The 17,984-nt window shown below is 39.5% G+C and overlaps 1 protein-coding gene across 34 annotated transcripts in view; it reads left to right on the top strand.

The window, feature by feature from the left end:
• Positions 1-17,984, top strand: part of ank2b (ankyrin 2b, neuronal) — an 892,118-nt gene that overhangs the window by 640,420 nt on the left and 233,714 nt on the right. For all 34 annotated transcript variants that reach the window (XM_043697402.1, XM_043697316.1, XM_043697278.1 and 31 more), the window contains one exon: positions 10,583-10,681. In XM_043697402.1, coding sequence (XP_043553337.1) covers positions 10,583-10,681 — 99 coding nt within the window. The remainder of the gene's footprint in view (positions 1-10,582; positions 10,682-17,984) is intronic.

Here is a 17,984-nt window from a genome sequence, read left to right as displayed (position 1 = left end):
GGCATGTCCTCATTCCGTTGTCTTTCTCTTAGGCATCTGTTGATGAAATTGCGAGGATATCCGTTTTTTGCGAATACCTTGTGTAGGTGTTCCTCTTCCTCTTTTTGCGGTTCTGGTGTACTGCAGTGTGTTGTGGCCCTTTTGAATAGTGTCTTGATGCAACTTCGTTTGTGTGTATTGGGGTGGTTGCTTTCATAGTTCAGGACTTGGTCTGTGTGTGTGTGTGTGTGTGTACACAGGAAAGCCACACACAGAGACCAAGTCCTGAACTATGAAAGCAACCATCTAATGTTGCTACAGATCACAGTGATGTAATTTGTATGTATCCCCTGCACTCAGGCTTTACTACTGCATGAGCTAATGTTTCAATTTATTCTTCCTTCAAAGCATCACCCATGTGTTATTCTTTAAAAAAAACATAATGCTGTGATTTCCCTATTTCATTAGTTCATTGAAACATCTCTTGGGTGTCCTTGCTATTGCTATACTTTGGAAGCTTGTTCAGTTGTTATTTTGAATAAAGGCCATTTTCAGGATCACTTCTGCCACTCAATAGTGCTGGACCAATCAGACGGCTGGTTGATGAGCACCAACAAAGTAAGTGGCTACCACAGAAGCTACAGGAAAGTGGAGAGGGTAGCAGTGTACTGAGGTTCCCTCGAAGATGGGATGGGTTCTCTGTACAATTCTGTGGCCTCTTGGTGATTGAGGGGAGAAGTGTTTACACCTTCTATCAGCAGGTCATTAACCATGGAGCAGCCATAAAGGAGAACTGCCTCCAATCCCACAGGAACATATTGGCACACCACCAAATTTACCCACATGATATTGTTGTCTGCAACCACTGGTAAAATGCTGCTGAAGCTGGGAAGTGGCCCTTAGTTAGCTGTGTAATGAGTGACTGCCTCAGTGAGGATCCTGACACTAATAATAAACCTTCAGGCTGCCCTCTTAAATACTACCTCCTGTGTGTCACTACCCCTCCTGCTTCCAAGCCCATTCAGCTTAATATTTCTCAAAATTATTGGTTAACCTATAAAGCAAGCTTCCTGGAAAAACAATGCAACATGTTAACATTGACATATTGAATTGCAAATTAAGTCGATTTCTGTTAAAGTATTATTTTGGGATGCAAGCATATTAACAATTTGAAGCTTGACCTGCAGCAATTGAAACACACTTGGGATTAACAGGTGACTTTTGGGCTTGTATTCCCCAAGTTTTCCACCATGGGTGGCACAGTAGCTCAGTGGTTAGCTTTGCTGCCTCACAGCACCAGGGATCTGGATTCGATTCCAACCTGAGGTGACTGTCTGTGTGGAGTTTGCATATTCTCCCCGTTTGAGCGTGGGTTTCCTCCAAATGCTTCAGTTTCCTCCCAATGCTTCAGTTTCCTCCCACTGTCTAAAGATATGCAGGCTGTTGGATTGGCTATGGGAAATGTGGGGTTAATATTGTACAAGAAAATCACAATAAGTAAAGATGGAAAAGACTTAAACAGAGGCATAAAGGTTACATTACATAGGGCATGTGCTAGACAAGATCAGCATTATTTGAGACAAGAGAGTCCATTCTTCAATCTAAAAATGTCCAGGAAGAAGCTGTCCTGAACCTGCTGGTACGTATGTTCATGCCTCTATATCTTGTGCTTGATGAAAGAGGTTTTGAGAAGATTTGTAGCTCAGGTTGAGATTTTGGATGTAGGTTTGCTCACTGAGCTGAAAGGTTCATTTCCAGGTGTTTCGTTACCTTACTAGGTAACATCTTCAGTGAGCCTCATGCAAAGCAATGCTGAAAATTCTTGCTTTCTATTTATATGTTTGGGTTTCTTTGGGTTGGTGATATGATTTCCTGTAGTGGTGATATTTCCTGTGGTGAAGTCACTTCCTGTTCCTTTTCTCAGGGGGTGGTAGATGGGGTCTAACTCGATGTGTTTGTTGATGGAGTTCCAGTTGGAATGTCATGTTTCTAGGAATTCTCGTGTATGTCTTTGTATGCCTTGTCTGAGGATGGATGTGTTTTTCCCAGTCAAAGTGGTGTCCTTCCTCATCTATATGTGAGGATACTAGTGAGAGAGGGTCATGTCTTTTTGTGGCTAGTTGTTGTTCATGTATCCTGGTGGCTAGTTTTCTGCCTGTTTGTCCAATGTAGTGTTTGTTACAGTTCTTGCATTTTCTTGTAAATGACATTAGTTTTGTTCATTGTCTGTATTGGGTCTCTCAAATTCATTAGCTGCTGTTTTAGTGTGTTGGTGAGTTTGTGGGCTACAATGATGCTAACATGAACACCAATAGCCACAAAAAGACATGACCCTCTCTCACTAGTATCCTCACGTACGGATGAGGAAGGACACCACTTCATGTTGTTGTTCTGTTCGCCGAGCTGGGAAATTGTGTTGCAGACGTTTCGTTCCCTGTCTAGGTGACATCCTCAGTGCTTGGGAGCCTCCTGTGAAGCGCTTCTGTGATCTTTCCTCCGGCAGATTCAAACCACTACAAATGCCGGAGGAAAGATCACAGAAGGGCTTCACAGGAGGCTCCCAAGCACTGAGGATGTCACCTAGACAGGGACGAAACGTCTGCAACACAAATTCCCAGCTCAGCGAACAGAACCACAACAACGAGCACCCGAGTTACAAATCTTCTCACAAACTTTGAACACCACTTCAGCTGGGACAACACATCCATCCTCGGACAAGGCAAACCAAGACAAGCACAAGAATTCCTAGAAGCATGGCATTCTAACCGGAACTCTATCAACAAACACATCGAGTTTGACCCCATCTACCACCCCCTGAGAAAAGGAACAGGAAGTGACTTCACAGGAAATAACTTCACCACAGGAAATGACATCACCAACCCAAAGAAACCCAAACATATAAATAGAAAGCAGGAATTTTCAGCATTGCTTTGCATGAAGATGTTACCTAGTAAGGTAACGAAACATCTGGAAATGAACCTTTCAGCTCAGCGAGCAAACCTACATCCAAGACGAAAGAGGTTGTCAGAGATCATTACTGGGGTGGGCTTGGTCTTTGATGTTGGCAGTGAGTTGTGTAAATGGAATCCATGGATGGAAGGTTGGCTTCTATGATGGTCTGGGTTGTGCACATAACCTTCTGTAGTTTCTTATGGTTCTGAGCAGAACAGTTGCCATATCCGGCCATTATGCACCTGGACAGTATCCTTTCAATGGTGCACCTGCAGAAGTAGGTGGGGGTCCTAATGTACATGCCAAATCTCCTGAACCACTTGAGAAAGAAAGGGCATTGTTGTGCCTCCTTGACCGTTGCATCTACGTGGGAAATCCAGGACAGGTTTTTGGTTGTCATCACTCAGAAGAACCTGATGCTCTCAACCCCATCTACATCCACAAAAGTGAGATTGATAGGATAATGTTCTCCTCCTATCTTTTTGAAGTCAATGATCAGTTCTTTAGTTTTGTTGACATTGAGACAGAGAGGTTAGGAGGGATGGGTCAGGGTGGAGGGTCAATGTGGATCCAATGGCCTGCTTCTGAACTGAAGAGATTCTATAATTCTGTGGGCAGTTGCTGTTACTTTAGTCTTGTTACAGACTGTTGGTAAAAATTTATCTCAATGACTAATCAATAACTCCATCATCGTTGTATAATTTGTCCTCAATGCTGGACACGCAATTCCTCTTTTTAATAAGTGTACCAGCTTGTAACTAAAAGGCTTTTATTTCAAAATGAATTTTATTTTTGTTAAACACTTCCGTTTTATGACTTAGAAAGTATTATTTCTAAGTTTCAAGATGCATTTTTATCAAAATGCAATGACTACTTTTATTTTCTTGGACAGTGGGGGAAAAGATACTGCTTTAAGCCAAGGAAACTGTGTTAGAATGTGTTTCCAGTTTTAAAAACAAGTTGCTGGAGCACACTGTTAGTTGTATACACAATGGATATCACAGCAGAGGGGAGAGATCCAGATAAATTGACAGCCCCTGTTCAGAGTAATTCTGCCCAGACAGTCAGTTGAATGGTTTTTCAAATGGCACCAGTGATGGGTTCAGGAAAGCTCACCAAAGTATCAACTTCTGACTGGTGGCCAACTATAGTTTAACACTGACCCCAGTTGGGTGGAGATAGAGAATAGTAACAGAGAAAGGGAGAAGTGTCAGCATCTCTCTCTCTTTTTCTTTGCTCTGATAAATTGCCCTCTCTGTCAAAAGAGTTGCAGAGAGAAAAAAAAATACTAAAGCCCCTTGGTCCAACCAAGCAATCAGTGAACTAAAGTGAAGAAAGGAAAAGGACTGTGGAACCAGTCCATCTAGTTTGTGATTTTAGATTGCTAATAAAGGACTCTGTTCATCTTTCTCCTCTAACTCATAGTATTTGTTGTTTGTATTTTCTTTTGTACATGTGTAAGTTTTTTTTTAAAAGGAGTAAAGTTCAGGTCACATAAGTTAGAGACTCTGTTCATCTTTCTCCTCTAACTCATAGTATTTGTTGTTTGTATTTTCTTTTGTACATGTGTAAGTTTTTTTTTTAAAAGGAGTAAAGTTCAGGTCACATAAGTTAGAAATCCTGTCCTTTAACTGTTCTTCTTCAAGTTGTACAGTTGTAGATTAACAATTGATCTGGTGTACTTTTTTGCTATTAGATAAAAACTGTTTGGTTACAATAAATAGCTATTTTCTTGTCAAATGATAAAAAAACGGTTGTGAATATTCTTTTAACCTAAATTAGACAGGTAAATTATGTTCAGCCCTTCAGTAGTTTCATCACATTTTGACATTTGTGATGACTTGGGAAAGGTGGGGTTTGATGTTTAGCGCACCACCTGCAGTTATAATGGCAATGTACTCGCCAATTACAGAACAAATTATAAATGTAATATGAAAAGAAAGTAAGGACATTTTAAAGAATTTCTTAAAGATATTATCATGGCAACCTTATAAATCAGAGAGAATAAAATCTTAGTCCATATTTTACAAAGTTGGGGCAAAAATCAACAGCCCTTTCAGTCAGTACCCACTCTAAACCTGGAGGAATATACCTGAAAGGCCTCACAACGGAGCATGTGCTATTCCTACCAAAGACAGGGCTAAGCATGGGTTTCCCAGGACTGGGGGCCACTGTGCACTTGTCTGTCAGTTGGCAGGTGGATTATGGTGGCTTGCAGGAATGGTTTGGAGGTAACCTTTTAGGGTCCAGGTTTGGAGGAGTAAGCTGAACCACAGACAAAATCTGTGATGAAAATTAAGCTTCTGTAATATACGCTGCTGATATAGGTGTTAGCCTCTGCCATGTTAATAAAGAGATCAGCCTCTGACCTAGTGAATGTAGTAGGGTTACCATTGCATTTTGCATGTATGAATTTCATATTAATTACATCCTATTTTAATGTCTGTTTTATCCAATTAACAATTTGATAATTAAGATACTTTATAAAATTTCTTCTTAAAAATTTTTTTTGTTAAGTTGGACCAATTGATATAGCAAATGCATTTTGTTGTTGACTAGCAGGGATTTGCTGTGTTTCCTTCATTATAGATACAATGAAAGTAGACACATTGGCTGAACCTTGTATTTTTTTAAGTGCTAATTGAGTTGAGACCTTTGGAGGTTTTTTTGCAGTGAAACCCAGAAAAATGCCTTGCTGCATCTTATCAAACTCTCCTTATTTTACTATCTGCACTACCCTAGACACCCCTTTCATCTCCTTTGATCCCCATTTTGCCAAGCTCCTTTCTCAGGACAACTGTGCCCAGCAGATAGCCACCCAAAGACCTTGCATCCACAACATCTATAAAAGACTACCATGTACCTAGTCAAGCATTGGTATTACCCCTCACCGGCAGCTTCGAGGCACAGCAGGCACTAACCCTTGCTGCTCACAGTACATAGCTGGCACTACTGCTGATCCCTCACACATACAACATGATTGTCTCACCTTAGTTTAACAACCAAACCACACGTTTATGTCTCCTTGGATTCGTTCTTTCTAATACCCTCTCCAAGCTGCAACTACACTGTCCCCAATGGGCACTGGAGATTGGTTGCTTGTATTTGTCCCATAGAGAAAACATCACATGCAGAAAAGCACTTGACTGCACATGTAAAGAATTGCCCCTAATGTTGGGAGAGACCTCGCCAGACATCTCATGATTCTGCCACAAATTTCACCACATCCCACATCTTTCAGGTTCCTATAAGATTCTGCCATATATTTTATGACTAATGTTATTAGACCAAACAACCAGTTTTAAGAATTTTTACTCTAATAAAGGCATAACAATATCAAATAAAACTACTCCGTCAGCAACGCACGACAGCAAAGCTATCCCCAGTGACTTATAAACAAATTCAAAAGGCTCACACTACATTGTACAGTTATAGCACATTCTCAGCAGATGTCTAGCCTTCTATCTAATGCCCCAAACACCTGCTAATTCAGTGAGCTCTCTTCTCTCTGTTTCACCAAGTTGAAGTTTCCAGTGCCTTTTAAAACAAAGTTTCCTTCACTCAGACGTCTGAATATATGTATATGGATTTGCATAGGCAAGGCACACACTGGGTACCCTTGGTCTTCAATTTTCCAATGCAAGCTTTGTTGCTAGGAACAGGGGTTCCATCCTCACCAGCATTCCATTTGTTGATTAACCCAAAAACATTTTTTCCCCCGGCTTGGCGTAGCAGCACTTGTCTTTGGTCTGTCAGCCTTAGAGAGTATGAAAATAACTTTCTCCTTTTGTGTTCAGGTATTAAAGCACAAACCTGACTTTAATTGTGGCTTGATTTTGACTCCTTGCCTCTCTTAGAAACAGGATGTCATGGATCAGTCATTATCCAGCATAGTCCACAACATCTCTCTACACTTCCCCCACCCCCATGATGTTTTTTGTTTTTGTTGTGTGGCACGGTGGCTCAGAGGTTGGCACTGCTGCCTCACAGCACCAGGGTCCCAGGTTCGATTCCAGCCTTGGGCGACTGTGTGGAGTTTGCACATTCTCCCCGTGTCTGCGTGGGTTACCTCCGGGTGCTCCGGTTTCCTCCCACGGTCCAAAGATGTGCAGGTCAGGTGAATTGGCCATGTTAAATTGCCCATAGTGTTATGTGCATTAGTCATTGGTAAATATAGGGTAGGGGAATGGGTCTGGGTGGGTTACTGTTCTGAGGGTCAATGTGGATTTGTTGGGCCGAAGGGCCTGTTTCCACACTGTAGGGAATCTAACCTAATCTAATCTAATTCTTATTATGTGGTGACTACGTGATGTGGCGACAACTCTGGTATTGCAGAACGAGACCGATATTATCAAATAGCGTTCAAGGCAATTAATTAGGGTGGCATGGTGGCTCAGTGATTAACGCTGCTGCCTTACAGCACCAGGGACCCAGGTTCAATTTCAGCCTCAGGCAACTGTGTGTGTGGAATTTACACATCCTCTCCGTGCCTGCATGGGTTTCCTCTGGGTGCTCCAGTTTCCTCCCACAGTCCAAAGATGTGCAGGGTCAGGTGAATTGGCCATACTAAATTGCCCGTAGTGTTAGGTAAGGGGTAAATGTAGGGGTATGGGTGGGTTTCGCTTCGGCGGGTCGGTGTGGACTTGTTGGGCCGAAGGGCCTGTTTCCACACTGTAAGTAATCTAATCTAATCTAATATGCCGGTTGAGTGGATTGGCCATGCTAAATTGCCCAAAGTGTCCAGGGGTATGCAGGTTACATGGATTCCCATGGGAAATGCAAGTTTACAGGGATAGGGCATGGTGGTGGGTCTGGGTGGGATGCTCTTCAGAGGGTCGGTATGGACCTGATGGGCCAAATAGCCTACTTGTACACTGTAGGGATTCTATGAAGAGTGAAACAGGAAAGAAGATTTCTGATGATTCACTCCTACCTTTCTCCTTTTTCTTCTCGCCCATTGTATTTCCTCTTTGCATTATATATATAATGAGGCATCTGACCAAATCTAAGTGTCTATTGACAATATAGCCAGGAATCATTACATGATCCTCTGTGTCCAAGGATGACCCAGTCATGGTGAGGTTTGCTTTTTTTTTAGTTTTCGGTTATCTGCTGTACTTGTCCAATATTGCAGTATAGATTGTACTCCAATTGTGGATGAAAATATTTCTGGTTCATAATTGTACTCCCTTCAAGCATACTGAGGTAAATACAAGCACAAGTACAAGAATGGAAATTGGTGCTTTGGGGGTGGGGTGCTGGAGGTAGTAGAGGTGTAATGCTGTTAGTTTGAGATTTGGAAATAAGAAAAGTTGTTTATCAGCAAATCAGAACTCAAAAGCTTATGAATAATCCCGCAGTCAGAGCACAATATATTGTTCTTCAGTGGACAGTGTATGTACCTGCTCCACACTGTTTAATAAATATTGGCACTTACATCTTTAGGCAACTGACTGAGAAGATTCTCCCAACTTCAGACTGAATCAGTGCTATTTCACTGTATTGTTAGGTGATAAAAATAAAATGCTCCAACTACTAGAGGCATTCAGTTGTTCAGATAGTAGTATCTGTGTAAAGCAAAACAGAGGATGTAGGCTCCTGATGGGATGGACAAGGATTTGGTTGGATGCAGAAATTCATGCTACCGGTTTCCTGGCTCCATTCCATTCCTGGACAATTTTTCCAGAAGCAGAAATGGCAGCACTTTCAACCTATAAGCGGTGGGTTGCCAGGTGAAGCCCTTGAAGATATTTTCCTGCAGGCCTTCATGTGCCTGCAGGCAGTGTGGTGCAGTAAAGCTACTTAAAGGTGGCAGTATGACAGCAGACCAAGACTTCTTATTCCAGCCAGGTTTAGAGATGTTCCCTGCCTGTCTACCTGGATTCAGCTGTAGCTGCAGATCACCTGTGGAGGAGTATTGGTGACCCTGTTGCAAAAGGCTTTTTCAAAAGGCTTTTTTTAAGTTTCAAAACCATTGTCATATCTTACTTGTCTTGGGATCCTGATTCTACTCCCTTGTTTTGGGTTCTCCAGGTTCACCTCCATTATCCTTAATTGGCTAGTAAATCTCCCTCTGGATACTAGTTGACTAAGTTCAGGAGAAGCGCACATGAGAATGATTGTTTCCCACATGGTATGGGTTTCTGCATCCTGGAGGAGCCTGATGCTGAGGGGAAGTCCTGCTTACAGCCTTAATGTTACATGTCGATTGAATGCACACAATGTCCTATTGGCTATTACTACATACTGGTGGGATAATGTAATATTATTGCAAATTTTAATGTGCTATTAATTTTAACATCATTGGAATACTAACCATAAAATTAATGTATAATTTAATTATGCCAAATAGTGCAGAAATCCTCTTGAGATTCTGCTTCTCAATCTAAATAGACAATAAAATCTCCAAATTTTGCCCTTCAATAAACACACGAGGAAGAAAGGTACCCCAAAGACAGCCTAGCTTGTCTAACACTGGGTCTTATGACTCATCTCACCTTGACGATTAGAGGTTTTACCAGATTTGATCATTGTTATAATAGTTATGGTTTTTATTAAATACTGAATGAAACTTCTACTCTTTTTAAGAAAAAGCAAATAAATTTTCTTTCTGGTTACTGGTTTTCTTTTCTCAAATGTCTTTGTTGCATAGCTTTGACAAAATATGTCACATATTAAATTTATAGTGTATCCTTCCAGCATTGTGACCATTCTAAACAGCCCAGTTAACTAACTCAGCTAAAGAGACTTGAGAATTTGGTTATTGCATTTTGAATAATCACAGATATGATGAAGTCTTGGTTAGATAACAGCAATTCACTCCAGTAACTAATTGCTAATTGGAAATGCATTTTGATATCCTACTTCAGGTTGATTACAACTTAGAGATCAGTTCCTTAGATTAGAATGTGATGGTTTTGCAAGGAGAAAAGTTATGCTGTGAGAGACACCATTTTAATTTAATGCAACTTCTCATTTTCTTTCATTAATACAACTCTCAATTGTCTGATTTCCAGGAGGGAAAACCATCTAACCAATTGCAGAATTAGCTAACTACAGTTGATTTTAGAAAAAAAATGTGAAGGGGTGATATGATATTGCAGGGGTTTGAAGTACCAATATTGTGTTCTTGTATATTATCAGCTTTCAAGTTTTTTTATTACTTCCAAGTGAGGCTGTCATTTCTGTCCCTCTACCTGGAATATGCATTTCTCCCTGCCCACATTTCTTTGTGTTACGTCCAGTTAATCTTCTGCACTTTATTACAGAGGAGCAAAGATCAGATAAATTATATTCGACTGTAGCCACATTTTCCCAGATAATTGGTAACAGATTAGCCAGCTCTTCCTGACCATTGAGCCAGGATTTTCAGCTCATGTTGAGGTCAACTTTAAAATAACACCTGTATTACAAACAAATTGAAACATCTAAGCGAGTGTGTTTTAAAAAAAAGTCAAAGGTAAGGAGATGAGATAAATACTCCAAAAAAAATTTTCTGTAAACTGTCCATGCTTTTAAAGTAGATACGCTTTTAAACATTTTCTGCCATGGTTTGCATCATTCAGTGATAATGCTGACGTATTCAGGCATATATTTCTTTTTGACTGGTATTTAATTCTAAATGCTTTAATAATTTCAATTTATTTTTCAGAATGGATTTACTCCACTCTACATGGCTGCGCAGGAAAATCATATTGAGGTTGTGAGATTCCTTCTGGAGATTGGAGCTAACCAGAGCACAGCCACTGAGGTACAGTATTCTGCATTGACAGTTAATGGCAGAGTAAGAAATGACCATTAGACTGTTACCAATATGAACATTAAAATGTTGGAAGCATTCCCTCCTAGTCATTGATGGCTTTTATTAGTAATGGTTCACAAAAATGTTAACTTCAATGTGTATAGAATTTTCTGTCAAAATAATAATGAAATTAATGGTGTTCCTTGATTTATTGATGCCCTTTCCATATAGCCCCTTGAAAATTTCCCTTCTGGTGTCTATCCAATTCACTTTAAAAAGCCAAAACTGAATCTATTAGCACCAACCTTTCAGACAGTACTATCCAGATTTTGATGAATTGATGCGTGACACAAAGTTTTTTTTCCCTCATGTCAGTTTCAGCTAGTTTACTAAACACTTTTTAATTCTTCGTCCACTGGTTCTTTATCTGTTTGCCAATGGGAACAATTTCTCTTTATTCTGTTGAAATCCTCATGATTTTAAATGAATGTCAAAACATTTCTTCTCCAAGGAGAAAAGTCTCAGCATTGTCAATATATTCATGTAATTTCTGCATAAATACAAGCCTTTTCCGAGCTACCGTCAGTTCTGAAAAAGCGTCACTGGGCATGAAATGTTAACTCTGGTATTTCCCTACCGATGCTGCCAGACGTGATAAGCTTATCTAGCAATTTCTGTTTTTGTCCTGATTTCCAGCATCCGCAATGTTTTTGTCAATGAAATTTAATCCCCTCCTTCCTGTAATCATTCCCATATTTTCCGCACCCTTTCTGTTTTACAAGTATATTATAAATGAACATTGCTAACAATAGTTACTGCTCTAGTAATTGGTGGTTCTGGTGAAGAGGTTTGAGTTGTTTCTTAGACACATGTTAAACATTTTATCTCTTTTTAATAGGAAACATGACTAAGAGCAGAAGAGAAAAACTGAAATCGAAAAATAAACTGTTTTTCTTGTCATTCATTTCCTCGTGTTTTGTAAAAAGAGAAATTTAATTTATGAAGGCAAGAGTTCAATTATCTCACATAAAGCAGCCCCTAAAACCCTTCAGGGTATGAAATTTAATGAGCTTTGTTCAATGAAATAAATCATTTCATGTAAATTTCAGTTGAAAGTACCAGTCATTTATATGAAAAATTGACAGTGTTTTCCCAAATGTGACTTGTGGTCAGTCCTCTTGGACCACTGAACCTATTAGTTATTTAATCTCATTTTCATGTAGCAAGATAGACAGGTTAATGTTTGCTGTGGGCTAATGTCTAGGTCTTTAAGGTAGTGCAATTGCTGTAATGCTTAAATATTAGAAAGTCATAATCATGCATCAACAAAGTAAACATAAGAAAAAGAGAAGGCCTCAATTTTGCTTAAAAAATTCACATTCTGCATTAACCAAAATGCATAACTTAACTGAATCCAGCATGAAGTATATAAGCAATAGATAATCTTTAAAGAAATTTGACATAATTTACACAAGCTGTAGATTCCCTCAAGGCACAAAAACCAGAAACTGTGGTTAACAAGTTATTGTATAATATTAAATTTAATGGGAGAAGGGCAGAGATTTTGATCCGACTTCATAAATGAAAGGAAATGGAATGTTTTCATTTTACCGTCAATCCCCTTCTTTTCCTAATGAAACAGCACACCTAAAATTCTGAGCAGCTGAGGTCTTTCTCCAATGAATCTGCAAGTGGCCTCTGAAACAGTGCAGCAATTCACACCTTTATATGTAATGTAAGATCTAAATATTTAACTTGTATTTTTCTAATGTGCAAATGCTCAAAAACAAAGGATATCCAGGTAATTTGGTGCATTTAAGGATGGATGTTCTAGTTTTCTCTATCAAAGGTACGGGCGGAGCTTGGAACCGGGGAAGGTAGGAAGGAGGTTTACTACCTTATATGAGCTGTGAGAAAGTGGAGCCCATTTCACTAGATCACAGAAGCTTAAAGTTAGACCTGATGCAAAAGAAAAACAGTACAGAAAACTTTGACAAAACAAATACAACAAATTGTTCATTATATAGCATAAATTTAGCACATCCTCATCACAATGAAAGCTGAGATTCAGAGAATATTTTGCACAAAGGTTCCTAAGACATGGAATGTATTGCTTGGAACTGTTTTGAATGTGAATTCACAATTCTCTCAAATCAATTTATTTTAAGAGAAAAAAGTATGTTCAAAAGGGTATGGAGAAAGTGCAGGGAAATGGGATTTTGTGAGTTGATGCTTCAAAGAGATACTGTTGGTGAAATTGGCTAATTTGGTTCCTTCTGTTCTGTAAAATCCTGATTCTGTTACAGATACCCTCGAGACTGGAACCTGCAGGCACCATCTGTACTTGCCCTTAGGTTATGGTGAACTAATGTGGGTTAGAATTTTAATAAGATACAAAGGTAGACAAACATGCTCTAGGCTTCCTATCAATCAGTAAGATAAATGGTAAATAACCTCCGTATTAGAACATTTAGTCATGATGTGCACTTTTGGTAAATGTTAAATGGGAACATTGTTTGTATAAAAGAGGCCTCTTTCTTTTTATTTAGTTTGCTAATTAGTGAGCAATTGATGTTTGTTTTTGAACATTCGCACATTAGAAAAATGTCAATAAATACAAGTTAAATATTTAGATCTTATGTTACACAAAAAGATTTGAACTGCTGCATGGATTTGGAGGCCACTTGCAGATTCAATGGGGAAAGGTGTCAGCTGCGTAGAATTTCAGGGGGTGTGAACATTTGAAAGTGCATAAGGTGCAAATTTAACAACTGGAGGAGTTTCCCACCTGACCACCCAAAGAGTCTAAAGGGGAAGGTTAATTGTCTGCATGCAAAATATCCGTTCTTCACTTGAATCGAAATCCCACCTTGGAAAGCTGCTGGCCTTTTCTATAGTCTCAGTAGCACCACTTGGACATGTGGGCACTGCTGGCACTACAAACAATACCTCAAATCTAAAACCTGGAGTTCAGGATCAAGTAGATATGGGGAATTCCATGGCAGGAACGGGAGCTGACACCCTGAAGTTGATTCTGTCTGGATGTATTCTGGGAGATGTTGGTGTTAGGAATCAACCTAGTGAATTTCTGTTGAATTACCTGTAATGCCATTGTATCCTTCCTTAAATGCAGAGACCAAACTTACACATTCACTCAATGCAGCCTCACCAACACATTACACTGTTGAAAGATGATTTCCCTGTTTTAAAACTCCAACTCCCAAGCAATGAATGCCCAAAATTCAATTTGCGACCTTAAATTGCTTGCTCCACTTGCATGCTAACTTGTTTGTTTTTCTTTCACAATGACACACACACATCTTTCAGAAGTCTTCAATCATTTAATTAGTAGTCTGCCTTTTGATTCGTCCTATCAAAGTACATGAACTCTCACTTTGTTGTATTCAACTCTGTCAGCCAGTTTTTTCCCCCATTACTCAACCACTTACTGAATAGTCTCCATTCCGATTGTTAATATCCTCATTAGAACATACCCTCTCGCCTATTTTTGTATCATTAGCAAATGTGGAGACATTATACTCTGTCTCTTCCTCCAAGGCATTAATATAGAGAGTAAATAATTGAGATCCTAGGACTAAACATGAGAGAAAATTAGCTAGCAATGGATAGCAATGATTTTTAGAGGCTTTTAAAAAAGTAATTAAAGAGAGAGTTGGTTGTCTAGGCAGTGAGAATAGGGATTTAATGGTAGATAATAAGAACGTGACAGATGAAGTGAACAATATGCTCTCTCTTCACTACATAGGGAACATGAACCATTCCCAGTAATAGCCAAAAATTAGGAGAAGGGAATAGGATAAGAACCTAATGAAATTGTAATCATTAGGAAGTAGTGCTGAGCAAACTGTTGGAGCTGCTGGCTAACAAATCCCCATGTCCCCATTGATTTCATCCTTGGGTCTCAAATGTGGTTGCTACTGAGGTAGTAGATGTATTGTTAAATGTTGAAAATTTGCTAGACTCTGGAAAGATTCAATCAACTTGGAAAATAGGAGGTATAACTTCTCTATTTGAAGAGGTAGGGGGTAGGCAGAAAACCAGATACTATAGGCTAATTAGCTTGGTATTTTCATGGCAGAGGTGTTAGACATTACAAGTAAGGATTTTAGAGCTGGGTGCTTTAAAATTGTCAAGGTAATCTGGAAGAGCAAGCATATGAAGTCAGTTTTGTAGGGGAGGATTGTGTTTAACTAATGTATTGGAGTTCTCTTGAGGGAGTGCAATGTACTATAAATCAGAGGGAGTGCATTCACAACTAACTTAGATTTCCAAAAGGCATTTGACAAGGTGCCACATCAAATGTAGTAAGGTAGATACACATGGTATGCGTGGTGATGTACTAGCGTTGTAGAAGATTGACTGACTGAATGAAAATAGAGGCCACGTGTAAATTGATCTTTTTCAAATTGGCACGATGTGACCTACAGGATCTGTACTGAGGCCACAACTTTTCACAATTTGTATCAATGACTTCAATGAGGGGAGCAAAGGCATGGTAGCTAATTTTTCAGGTGACACAAACATAGATAAGTTGAGTTGTGAAGAGCACACGATGAGGTTGAAGAACTATGTGGACGGGTTGAGTGAAAAGGTAAAACTTGCAGACAGAGTACAATGAGGGAGAATGTGAAAGTCTTCACTTTGGCAGAAACAATAAAAAACAAATTGCTACTTCTATAGAGAACATTTGCTGAATTCTGTCGTACAGAGGGATCTATTATATGAATCACTAAAGGTTGATATACCAGTAAAGCAATTAATTAAGTAGAGTCGGGAATACTGTCCTTTCTTAGGACAGAAATTTAATGTAAAAGTAAGGATGTTAAGCTTCAGTTATACAGGGCATTGGCAAGACCACAGCTCAAATACTGTGTGTTGTTTATATTTTCTTATTTAAGGAAGGATATCAATGCATTGAATCAGTAGAGGTTTCTAGATTGATGCCTGGAATGAGTGTGCTCTTGTATGAGAGTATGAGAGTTTTGCAGATTGGTCTGTTCTCACTGGTATTGAGAAGAATGAGAGGTGACTTGACTGAAATATATAAATGGTCCTTTATGGTCTTGACAAGGTACACGTGGAAATAATATTTCCTCTTGTGGGCAAGTCTAGATGTATAAGCACTATTTTTCTTTAAGAAAATTGTGTGACCTTGAAACTTCCTGCCTCAGAAGCTTGTGGAGGTGGATCATTGAATACTTTAGAGTCATAGAGATGTGCAACACAGAAACAGACTCTTGAGTCCAACTTGTCCACGCCGATCTAATATTCTAAATTAATCTAGGCCTATTTGCCAGCATTTGACCGATATCCCTCTAAACCCTTCCTGTTCACATACCCATCCAAGTGACTTTTAAATGTGATAATTGTACCAGCCTCCACAACTTCCTCTGGCAACTCATTCTTTACATGCACCATCCTCTGCGTGAAAAAATTGCTCCTTAGGTGCCTTTTAAATCTTTCCCCTCTCACCCTAAACCTATGCTTTCTAGTTCTGGACTCCTCCACCACAGGGAAAAGATCTTGTTATTTACCCTATCTATGACCCTCATGATATTATAAACGTCTGTAAGGTCACTCTTCAGCTTCCGATGCTCCAGAGAAAATGGCCCCAGCCTATTTAATTCTCCATATAGGTCAAACCCTCCAACCCTGGCAACATCCTTTGTAAATCTTTTCTGAACCCTTTCAAGTTGCACAACATCTTTCCAATAGAATAAGGTAAAGAGATCCTTGTTAGACAAGGATATCAAAGATTATTGCAGAGGATGAGAATGTGGAAATTGAAACACAAAGATCAGCCAAGATGTTATTGAATATTATTTAATTAATATCTTGAAATTGTTGTTTTGCCAAATGGCCTATTCCTTTTCCTAATTTGTATGTTCATATGTATATTTATTTCTGATGTTTTTTATAATATTGCTTCAAATAATTCTTATATGGTGTGACATCCTTTGTTTTTTATTTAATAATCTTTTATGCTCTTTCTGTTAAAAATGGACAATATCCTTTTATGTTCATTACTGTAAACAAATAGTGAAACACATGCTCTATTAAGTCAGGTCTCACTCTAGGATGTGAATTGCATTACCATCAGCTGGAATCATAATAGAGGGATCATGGTCAAACGCCTTTTGGAAATCTAAGTACATTATGCTTACAAACACACCTTTATCCACAAAATGTATCACTTCTTTAAATAACAGCAACAATTTTCCCCTTTCCCTTTCATGAAACCAGGCTGACTCTTCCAAGTTTCTTGGAGTTTTTAACGTGCTCAGCTGTAATCTTTTTAATGATCAATTCTACCACCCTCATAGCAACAGACAGAGAGGAAAATCAAAGTTGTTGTGTGAGTCACTGGATTGATAATCGATGTCAGTTGACATCCCACTTCAGAAACACAGCTGGAGAAGTCAAGGAAAGGAAGGGAAGATTTAAAGATAGTTCATGTTGTTCTATGCAATGGAAAACAATAGTGATCACACACATCACTTTCTTTTGAGTGCAGGTGTTTTATTTACAGTGCTTCTGAAGTATCTATCTGGTCCCAGACTCTACATTTCAGTTCCGTTTCTCTTTCTCAGTCACTTCACGCAGGCTTGACTAACAGCACAGAGAAAACAATCAACAGACACACAGAATCAAACACCGAACAATTAGTCACTGAATACTGCACGTGGAGTCACAGTCATAGAGATGTACAGCTTGGAAACCGACCCTTCGGTCCAACCTGTCCATGCCAACTAGATATCCCAACCCAATCTAGTCCCACCTGCCAGCACCCGGCCCATATCCCTCCAAACCCTTCCTATTCGTATACCCATCCAGATGCCTCTTAAATGTTGCAATTGTACCAGCCTCACCACTTCCTCTGGCAGCTCATTCCGTACCGCCCTCTGTGTGAAAAAGTTGCCCGTTAGGTCTCTTTCACATCTTTCCCCTCTCACCCTAAACCTATGCCCTCTAGTTCTGGACTCCCTGACCTCGGGGAAAGGACTTTGCCTATTTACCCTATCCATGCCTCTCATAATTTTGTAAACCTCTATAAGGTCACCCCCTCAGCCTCCGACGCTCCAGGGAAAACAGCCCCAGCCTGTTCAGCCTCTCCCTATAGCTCAAATCCTCCAACCCTGGCAACATCCTTGTAAATCTTTTCTCAACCCTTTCAAGTGTCACAACATTTTTCTGATAGGAAGGAGACCAGAATTGCATGCAATATTCCAACAGTGGCCTAACCAATGTCCTGTACAGCCGCAACATGACCTCCCAACTCCTGTACTCAATA

The sequence above is a fragment of the Chiloscyllium plagiosum genome, chromosome 1 (assembly GCF_004010195.1).
Source record: "Chiloscyllium plagiosum isolate BGI_BamShark_2017 chromosome 1, ASM401019v2, whole genome shotgun sequence".
NCBI lineage: Eukaryota > Metazoa > Chordata > Chondrichthyes > Orectolobiformes > Hemiscylliidae > Chiloscyllium > Chiloscyllium plagiosum.
This window is presented reverse-complemented; position numbering and strand designations above follow the sequence as displayed.